The following is a 9876-nucleotide window of genomic DNA, read 5'->3' as shown; positions in this document are numbered from 1 at the left end:
ATACCCACCTACATATCAACCTTTTTGTCTTATATGTTATACAGATTCTGAGATGAGATTCTTATGTTCACTAATCTAACTAAATAAAGATATTTAGGTGGAGCTCAGTTAATTTGAAATGTATGCAACTAAATAACTAGGTGACAACTAAACTCATTAATGTTAAGCAAGACAAGCTGGTAACAGAAGGGTATCCATGTTGAAATCAAGAGCCTGTAGGCAAATAGCTCTACCTAGTGGTGGATGACTGTCACTGCTTCTCTGAAGATTCGTCTGTGCTGATCTGTTGGCTTCATTTATTAAAAAATAATTGGATTGGTTCAATAAAAACACAAACTACACAGAGTCGTCTTCACTTGTATTTATTCATACTATTTCATATTTATATTCTATGTTCATCATATATTCATATTTATATATATTTATATAGTTATTTACAAATGGCAGTGTTGCCAGTCAAAGAAAATGATATTTCGACAAAAAGGATAACAAAAACAAGTGTCAATTCAGTGCTATGCTGAAAGCACACAAAGTCTGATTTTAAGAAAAAAAAAGTAGGAAAACAGCAAAAACACTTGTGTGTGTGTGTGTGACTCGGTTGCATGTAGTCTTTACATGATGTCACACCACTTGTGGATTTTGTGTTACATGGTCTTTCCGCTCCAGAACATGTGCAAATGTAGTGTTGCTGAAAACTGCGTCATCGACCCTCCCCAAAAAAAAAACTCCAGGCAGCGTGCAGGCGTGACTTGACATGGACTTGAAACACATTGAAAAAAACCTTAAATAAAAAGAAAACATACAACACTATACACTCTGAATCAAGGAACTGATGCTTCTTGAGGCAAGGGGAGAAGATCCAAGTAATAGTTGTTCGCATTAAATACAGCCATGCATTAGCAGCGATCATCACACATTCTTCGATACATTTTCTGATAGCTTGCCTTTCTCGGACTTATCAGTCAAAAATATTGGACCAAACAAACATGCGGTATGTAAGGTATATACTGTCTCTCACATTCACCCACTCAGAGAATACACTTTGGAATTAAATGGCTTTTGGATCAACTAATTGGTTTCTACTTTTTGTCATTTCATAATGCCAGTTAAGAACTCTTCTTTCTCTCAAAATAGAAAAGTGCCTCCAAAACTAAGAACCTCTGACACACGTGCACTTGCGTGTGTTTGTGTGCAACAAGCGTTAAGCTATCTCCTCTATAAATACAGTACAGTTTTATATTCTTCTCTCTTCCGACCCCACATGGTCTATTTAACAAAAATAGAATAAAAAATAACTTTCAATACATTCTAGAAACAAACACACAAATGGGTTGGTCGTATACAGAGACTGGGGGGCGGGGCAGTAAGAGGCAGGTCCTGGTGGAGGTGGAGGTGTGTGGATTAAGGTGGAGGGCGCAGATGCACCCCCTCAGGAAGCTTTCAAGGGTGAACTTTGAAGGAGAGCAGCTCCTCAGAGTGCATGTTGTTGAGCGAACGCAACTCGGGAAGCTTGAGAAGCAGCTTGGTGAAGGTGGTGGACGACTCCTCGCCGTGGTTCTGAACTACCAGGTTTCTCAGGGCCCGGATCAGTTTGTCCTGCAGGGCCTCAACTGAGTTCAGGTCCTGGATCCCTGAGCGATCTGAGCAAGAAAAAAAAGGGTGACATGGTTAATGCTGGAGGTCAGAACAGGGCTTTATTATTGTTTTAGGGTTATCATCTGAGAGTGAGTTGTCTAGCAAAACTAATGTATATTCTGCTTTAAAACACATTGTGTGTATATACATCGATCTAAATAGAGTTTGTGTTCTTACCAGCTGAAACGAGCACCACAGCTGTGAAGAGGCTCATTTCATCCTGGTCGAGACGCAGTGCTGCCAGCTTCTCGCTGAATTCGCACATGGAGTTGAGCAGCTCGCCGGCGCCCAGCGACCGTAGCGTGTCAAGGCTGTAGCGCTTGCCGCTCAGGAAGGTCACCGTCCGCTCGGCCACGTTGAACAGAGAGGCGAAGCGGACCATAAGCACCTGGGAGTCAAGAGAGGGAAGACGAGAGGGTTTTTAGTTTATGGTTTGAATTGAACTAAGACAACTTGTGGCTCGTTTGTAGATCCAAACTGACAGAAAAGCCTTCTCTCTTACAACTAGTTTTTAAAAGTGATGTTTGTGCAAGTGATATTTCAGCTAAAATGTGTGTCTCAGTCACACCTATACAGAATTTCAGAAGGCTCTTTCATTTCCAATCCAACTGTTATCAGAGCAAATATTAGTCAGCAAACACAGCTGACAGTGTGCTCTGTTTGGGAAAGCAACAGTGGATCTTGTATTGAGTGTATAGGAGTGAGAACTGCCGTGTTTGACTTCAAAGCGAGCACAAAATAACATCAGGTGTTGATGTTGTGCTTGTTTGCCCCCTCACCTCGAAAGTTCCAGCTTTCAGCAGGCCGACTTGGTCGTGCTCGGGGAGGTCACGGAATCCCGGGATCCTCTTGGCGAAGTCGACCACCTCGCGCACGGCGGGGGTGAAGCTCATGGAGAACTCCTCCCAGATCTCCTGGCTTGGCTTGTGGGGGTCCACGTACGGTGAAGTGTTCATCGGACAGACCTGAAAGAAACAGGAAGACAGAAGGTCAATCAGGGAGCGCGAACAAAAGCCTCACTTGACTTTTAGCTCTAGAGTGGTGACATGAATTTCAAGAATGTTGATTACATTACTCACCAAGTGTGCTCTATTGTTCACACAGCTGGTTGGTCCATTGTAACCACTTGAGGCAGTTAGTGTGTTAAATTCATGCTGTCTTTGGCTGTCTTCTGATGGTTCACAGCTAGGGGTGCTGTTGAGCTGCTGCTGAGGCTGCTGCTGCTGCTGGTAAACTCCCCTCTCCTCCCTGTAAGCAGTGTTGGCGACCTGTTGGCTGTGACTGTAAGAACTGTGCTGGTAACCACCAACAACTGCATTGTTGTTCCAGCAGTTCCAGCTCTCCCGTTGCTCCTCCATGCGACCGTTGCTCCCCGTCTCCTGGGCGACTGGCGAGGGCGAGGTCTGGCCCTGTCTCTGGCTGAAGGCGAAGGCATCTTGGTGCTGCCTGCTCACAGAGACGACAGCCTCGTCCTCGCCGCTGTCTGATGCGCAGGAGGAGGCAGAGCTGGAGTTTGTGTCCATGGACACCACAGACTCCGAGTCCTGGGGGCACTGAGGGGAGGAGGGGTTTGAGCACGATGGAGAGTCGGAAGCAGAGGAGGAGGAAGAGGAGGACGATGAGCTGGCATCGCTGGTCATGGTCTCCATGGGCAGTGACGGGCTCTGGTGACCGTGCAACATGCTGTGCAGCTGGCTGTTGTTGCTCATCATGTTGTTCATGGCGTTCTGCATCTCCAGCAGCATCCTCTGCTTTTCCCGCTTTGGGATGCGGCCAAATCGGACAGCTGAGAGTAAAAATGACAGCCATTAGGTCACTTGGAAGTTAACAACACTTAATAGGAGTACTGAAAAAAAAGTGACATCCCTCAGTAAACGGGTCACGTTATCAGAGGATGTTTTTTGCTTTTCGATTCATCTGTATGGTAAACTAGACAAACAGCTGACTGAGACTAAACTAAATAGACTGCTCACCATCTCTGGACATGCCAACAGCCAGACACTTCTTGAACCGACACTGCTGGCAGCGGTTCCTGTTGATCCTCATGATGGTGCAGTTCTCCATCTTAAGACACTTCTTGTACTGGATGTTCTGCTGGATGCTTCTCCTGAAGAAGCCCTGAGGTACCACAAGGAGCATTAGTCATCATGTGAGCGTGTGCAGTCAGCAAGAGGATATAACTCAAGCTAGCAGAGAGGCAACAACTTCATTGGAGAAACTTGTCTCACCTTGCAGCCCTCACAGGCATGGACGCCATAATGGAAGCCAGAGGCCACATCACCGCACACCTTGCACAACAGCACCATGCCGTTGATTTCTGCAGAAACAAAGATCAGCGGTGATTCATGTGCACAAGACAGGATTTAAAAGAAAGTTTCTAAACAGTGTAGTATTCCAGTAATGCCAAGACTTTATTCTTACTGGTAATGCTGCTCTTGGCAGATGTGGAGGAGCGACCAGCCTTCTCCGTGCCGTGGCTTCGGGGGTGGCCATTCTTGGCTGGCGGAGAGATATCCACCACTATGCCCACGGCCCTGCTTGGCAGCGAGGGGCGGGACATCGGTGGCGATGTCGACAGGTAGCCGCTGCTGGGGCTGGTGCTCATACAGGACTCTGGGCTGGAGGCAGAGCCAGAGGAAATATAGGCAATGACACCTCCTGTGGAGAGACGGTGACAGTGCAGAGTTATAGCAGGCAAATTACTTCCAAGACGAGGAGGTGGTATGTAGAAAAATGAGAATGAATCACTCAATTAAGAAAAAATTATATCTCTGGAAATATGTTTTCAAGTAAATCTATTTATGATCAACAAAACGCACAACTACATCAAATGTTTTTTGTTGTTGTTTTTGTTAACTTTACTACACACCAAGCTTGCCAAAGTCAATTGGAGCCATATATGATAACTGTACTAAAAATAGCTGTATGCCTCATAAACTGTAGGCAGTACAAGTAGAGCAGGTGGCCCTGACACGCCTTTGTCTCTGTTTCCTGGTTGGTTTATTCAACACTGTGATTGACCTGCTTTATCACCTCCAGTGCTTGCTGATTGGGTAACATGTTACATAACATGCCTGGGACTCTATGGGAGTGTGCTCTGCTGACCCGACGACTAGACAGGGTCACTGAAGCACTGGAGCAACACAACAGTTGTAGGCGCTGAAGAATGTACAGCTTAAAACACGTACCACCGGTTATGTAATGACATGTTTGGTTAGAAAACAGCCCTGGTGGCTGTTTTGGATCGAGAACTAGACCACCAAGAATTTGCAGCCACAATAAAAAAAAAAAAAAGAGCAACTGTTTGAAAATAATTTAAATCGCAATAATTTAAATGGGGCATCGCAAGTGATGAATGAAATAGTTTTTGGAGGTAGTAAACTCTTTATTATTTAGTAACTTCAAATGCATTCAATACAATAAATTAATAAGGTCACCAAGAACACAACTTAAAGCAGCATTTGCTTTTAGTTGTGTTTTCTAGGTGTCCTTGGGCAAGGCATTAGGTTTTTAAAGTGAGTCATCCGAAGTAGGCCAGTGCAGTTTTTAAATACCAGACGCGCTTAAGTGAATTTCCATCTAAAAATAAAAACGCACTGCGCTTCTTGTGCGTCTTTACTGGAAAAGATCCGTGAAAAGTTTTAAAACGTGTTTTTCTTCGTGAACTGTTAAAAAGCCCCTTGAGTTTGAGGCGCAGCAGCAGCAGCAGCAGCACATGATTACCTAACCACAACCATGACTGTTCTCGTTCGCGACCCGCCCACACGTGGACCTGTCATGGATTTCTGTGAAAGCGAAGCGCGAGGAGGTGAAAAAAAAAAAAAAATCTAGGTCACTCTCTGCTGTCTCTGTCGGGCTCACGTGTATCTTGCAGTCGAGCCTCGCGTCGACGGGTGCTGTGTACAGACGGGATTATGCAATGTGCCGCGTCACGGCCACCCGCTCGTCCAATCAGAGAAGAGCTCCGCTTAAAGCGTGCTCTAGGAGCGGAACGCCCCTCGACCAATCAGAGGAGTGTTCTCGCGCTCGTGTACACACAGCGGCACATGGCTAGTCTACGCTGTCCATGTGAGAGGGACCGGGGAAGATAAACACTGTTGTTGTGTCAAATGTAAAAAAAAAAGGTGGCAACGACGCGGCGGCGCACTGGCACTCCTAACCCCGTTTTTAAAAGCACAGCAACACGTTTATAACACTGTTAAAACACACGACAAGCTATTTAAACATTTTTTTTTCTATATATGTTGTTCTTTTCTGACACAGAAATGAAGATTATGCTGCTGCACGACGGGGAGAAAAGACGAGACCATTCATCTGCGCCCAGCCCTCCTAAAAAAATACTTCCTCATCGTCCGGATCTATTAAATTACAAGCATTATGATGTGTTTACCGAATTCAAGCCACAAATGACAAGTTTTCTAGCATTTTCATAACTATGTCACAGTGAACTGCAGTGAGTTTCCACCAGTCTTACAGCCAGTGAACGCATCTGAAAACATTATGTCGGATGAATGAGACTTGTATGTAGGACACCATCACTGCAGCCACGTCCAAGTCTGTGCTCGGTGCATGCACTTAAAAACACTGTAACCGTGCAGTCCTCGTATTAAATCTAACCAGAAAGTGTCCTCTTACCAGGCTTGGCTGTTCCGATGTCCTCAGGCATCTCGGATCGAGGAAAAAGGACAAAAATCTCCAACAACTAAACTCAACCGTCACGACTTCTGTCTGTCGCCGCCACGAAAACAAACCGGAGACACTAAACTTGAGGATTCAGTGCGACGTTCATGAAGCTCATATCAGGATTCTGACTCAGGAAATAGTAACAACTGCAGCTCAGAGAGAGAAAGAGAGAGACAGAGACGAGCTCGGACGTCTGAATCAGAGGAACTCCTTCCTTGTTGTGTGTGACTGCGGGTTAGTCAAGAGAACTGAATGTTCTCAATAGTGGGCTCGCCCATGTGACCCTTTTTTCTCCGTCGGCCACGCCCCTCCGCCCCGGCCGCTCGAGCCACTTTAACCCAGTGACACACTTTCAGGACACGGGGAGGGGCGGAGCCAAGCGCGTCCTATCGACGTAACAGAGTGAATGGTAACGCGGCAGTCACGTTGCAGAGCACAACGTGAAGGGTGAAGCCCGGGCTGTACAGTACGGTCATGCCGCGTGCATCCATGTCCCGGCTCCTCAACATGAATGATCGAGGCTTCTAGCTCTTGTTTTTCCTGCAGTCACGTTATACTGACACACATCAGCAGGTCCGTACGAACATTTTGTTTACAGGAGCACTTTTGTAGCAGTTTTGCAGAAGGAATTCAAAGTCAAGAGTTGTAATGTATTCAATATGAATGAGGAAATAACACAAACTCATAAATATATGTATATTATTATTATTTTTTTGTATTTTTTTTTTTTTTTTTTTACAACTGAATGAACAAGCTGTTCTCAGAGGAAAATAAGGTCCCAGAGCACTGTTTGAAGCTAGAAAGGTGGCAGGGTCCGCCACATGTAAACAAAGTAACACAGTTGTTTAGGTATAGCCTATATAAAAAAAATCAGCCAGTGAGGATTTCTTCCCCAAAATAACACGCTGCGCCTCTAAATACACGTTGGGTTTGAGTGTAAATAGCAGTATTTTTAACGTACATTTACTTCACATATACAGTTTATGCTCATTTAAGCATGTACTCCACTATTTAGTGAGGAAATGTACTTACACACACCGTACATACAACATATATCTGTTCAAAAACATTAATGTCATAATCATTCGTCGAAAGAAGCAGGCCTTCAGAGTTCAGGGTGAAAAAGAGATGAAACTGGGTTTAAGTGAGTATTTTAGAGATTACACATACCTGGTGTAAAAAGCACTTGAGGTCGCATTTAGTGCTGTTTGCTGCAGTGTGCTGTCATCTGGTCAATATTTGTATTTGTCCAGTTCTCTGGCTTGTGACCAAATACATGCAATCTGACAGTCCATCAGCCTCAGCTGTACTCGTGTTTACTCTTAGTCCTAAAGAGTGGTGGGAAGTAACTAAGTATATTTACTCAAGTACTGTACTTAAGTACAATTACATGATACTTTACTTGAGTGTTTGTATTTTCTGATACTTTGTACTTCTACTCCACTACAACTCAGAGGCAGATATTTGACTTTTAACTCCACTACATTTATTTGACGGCTTTATGTTACTAGTTAGGCTACTCTGCAGGCTTAGTATAATAATACAACTTACAATAAACAAATAAATTAGGATGTAATATTGTAGAATAAGATAAAACTTTTTTGATCCCTGAGAAGAAATTCACAAGCTACCCAGCAGAGAAACTATAAAGTGGCTAAACCACCTTTACCAGCTGCAAAATGCTGTGATGAACACATTAATGCATCAATAATTATAATCCAATTCTGCAGTAGTATGTGTCCCTCTTTCTATACATGTATGTATATATGTATATTAACTGTACATATATGTATGTACATGTATACATTTATGCATACTTTATGTCTGCGTATGTGTGAAGATGCCTATTATTTTAATGTAAGACCAAGGTGAAAATTATTTTGCTACAGAATTTGAATGCAGGACTTTTACTTGTAATGTAGTATTGTAATGTATTGCATTATTGTATTGCTACTTTTACTTATTTGTTCATGATTTGGGTCCCTCTATAAAAAGGTTGTACTTAATACAATGCAGTCCAGTAAACCACCACAGAGACCTTATCAATACACCCTTGTGGAGGTGAATTATCTTGGGCTGCTAATATTGTTTGTTTTTCCTTCAGAACCACTCAGGCTGGATCCATACGTACATTGACTACGTGGCAACGTCTGTGTTAGCTTTTCCAATACATTTAACACGGGTGAGTGTCATCCAAGTTTTCCAGACCTCTTTTACATTTAACCCCATAGCAGCCATCTTGCTTTGACTTTGTGTCGATCAAAATAACTTTGTATCATGTTACTGTATTTGACCTTAGTTTTGTCAATCAGACTGTGGGCTGACATGAGTCTCTATGTGACACCTACGCAGAATAACATCTGTAGAAAAAAACATTCCTATTTGTGAATGCAGTCGTTAGGCTTACTTGAAACGGGTGAGGTGAAAGTGAAATTGCGCTATTTGTCATTTTGACGAGCCCTATGGAAGTCCCCAAACTCCCCCAGTAAACATTTGGTTTGCCGGTCAGAGGTGGTGCAGCTGTCGAGGTGAAAAAATATTAAGATTATTGGTCATCACAATCACACATACCAAGCTCAAACAGCACTTTGCAGTGTGCCTTCATCTGGTCGATACTTTGAATCATCCTGAACTCTGGTTTATGACCTAATTCCTACTAAACTAATGACATTCCTGTCAAGTTCAGTTTAATGCTGAGTGGCAGATGTTAGCATGTGTACAGGCTAATCTAAGATGGTGAACAAGGTAAACCTCATACATGTTTAGCATTAGAATGGATTGTCAATGTGAGCATGTTAGCATGCTGAGGTTAGCATTTAACTCAACGCCCTGCTGTGCTTACACATCATCATACTCCTCTTTCATGAGTGGCACGTTGACCCAAATCACACTTGACTGGATACATTTAAAAATATTTTAATGTTTTACCAAAATTAAAAGGAGATATAAAAACACTCCAAACATATTTTTAACATATATCTAAGATATACAAAGAGATAAGGGACTAACAAGGCAACCAGGATAAGAGCTTAGAAAATGTGTTTTTTTAATTTTGTGTATATGTATGTGTATGTTCCGAAATCTAGTCACTGAAACATAAGTTATAACTCAAGTGTCTAATAAAACATTTACATTTGGACCAAAGTTAGCCCAGTTTTAACCTTAATATTTTTTACTCGTCAATTACCAAAACTCTACTTTGTAGAGGAAACCACAGTGCCACATCAAAACAGGGCTTACGACAGCTATTGTCGTCTAACTCGTCTACTTTTAATAACCAAGGTGGTTTGCACTGTGGTTCTGAAACTTTTTGAGTCATGACCCCCCAGGAAAACCCGGTTGTGGTCAACTACCCCACTCCCAGCACTGGGACTTTTAACTTACAACATCCTGAAAGCACCAAAATGAAAAAGTTTTTTGTGTGTGAATTCATGTGCACAGGCACTTTGAGTCTCATAAACAAACTCAATAAAATCTATCAGTCAGATAGTGCCATTAAAACAGGCAATGTAATGTGAAAACTATTCCCCAGTTTAAAATGTCATTTTATTTTTTTCC

The 9876-nt window shown here is 43.0% G+C and overlaps 1 protein-coding gene across 1 annotated transcript; it reads right to left on the bottom strand.

Annotated features, from left to right (window-relative positions):
• Positions 1–346: 346 nt before the first annotated feature.
• On the bottom strand, positions 347–6578 carry nr1d2a (nuclear receptor subfamily 1, group D, member 2a). Its single transcript, XM_073485082.1, has 8 exons — positions 6271–6578; positions 4057–4293; positions 3864–3952; positions 3609–3753; positions 2715–3421; positions 2415–2600; positions 1813–2023; positions 347–1640 (listed from the first exon to the last, which is right to left on the bottom strand). The coding sequence occupies exons 1-8, from the start codon at positions 6299–6301 to the stop codon at positions 1441–1443; spliced, it is 1806 nt and encodes a 601-aa protein (XP_073341183.1). The 5' UTR covers positions 6302–6578; the 3' UTR covers positions 347–1440.
• Positions 6579–9876: the final 3298 nt, after the last annotated feature.

This window comes from Pagrus major, chromosome 17 (genome assembly GCF_040436345.1).
Source record: "Pagrus major chromosome 17, Pma_NU_1.0".
Classification (NCBI taxonomy): domain Eukaryota; kingdom Metazoa; phylum Chordata; class Actinopteri; order Spariformes; family Sparidae; genus Pagrus; species Pagrus major.
Note: the sequence above shows the minus strand (reverse complement) of the source record. Positions and strands in the feature narration are given on the sequence as shown.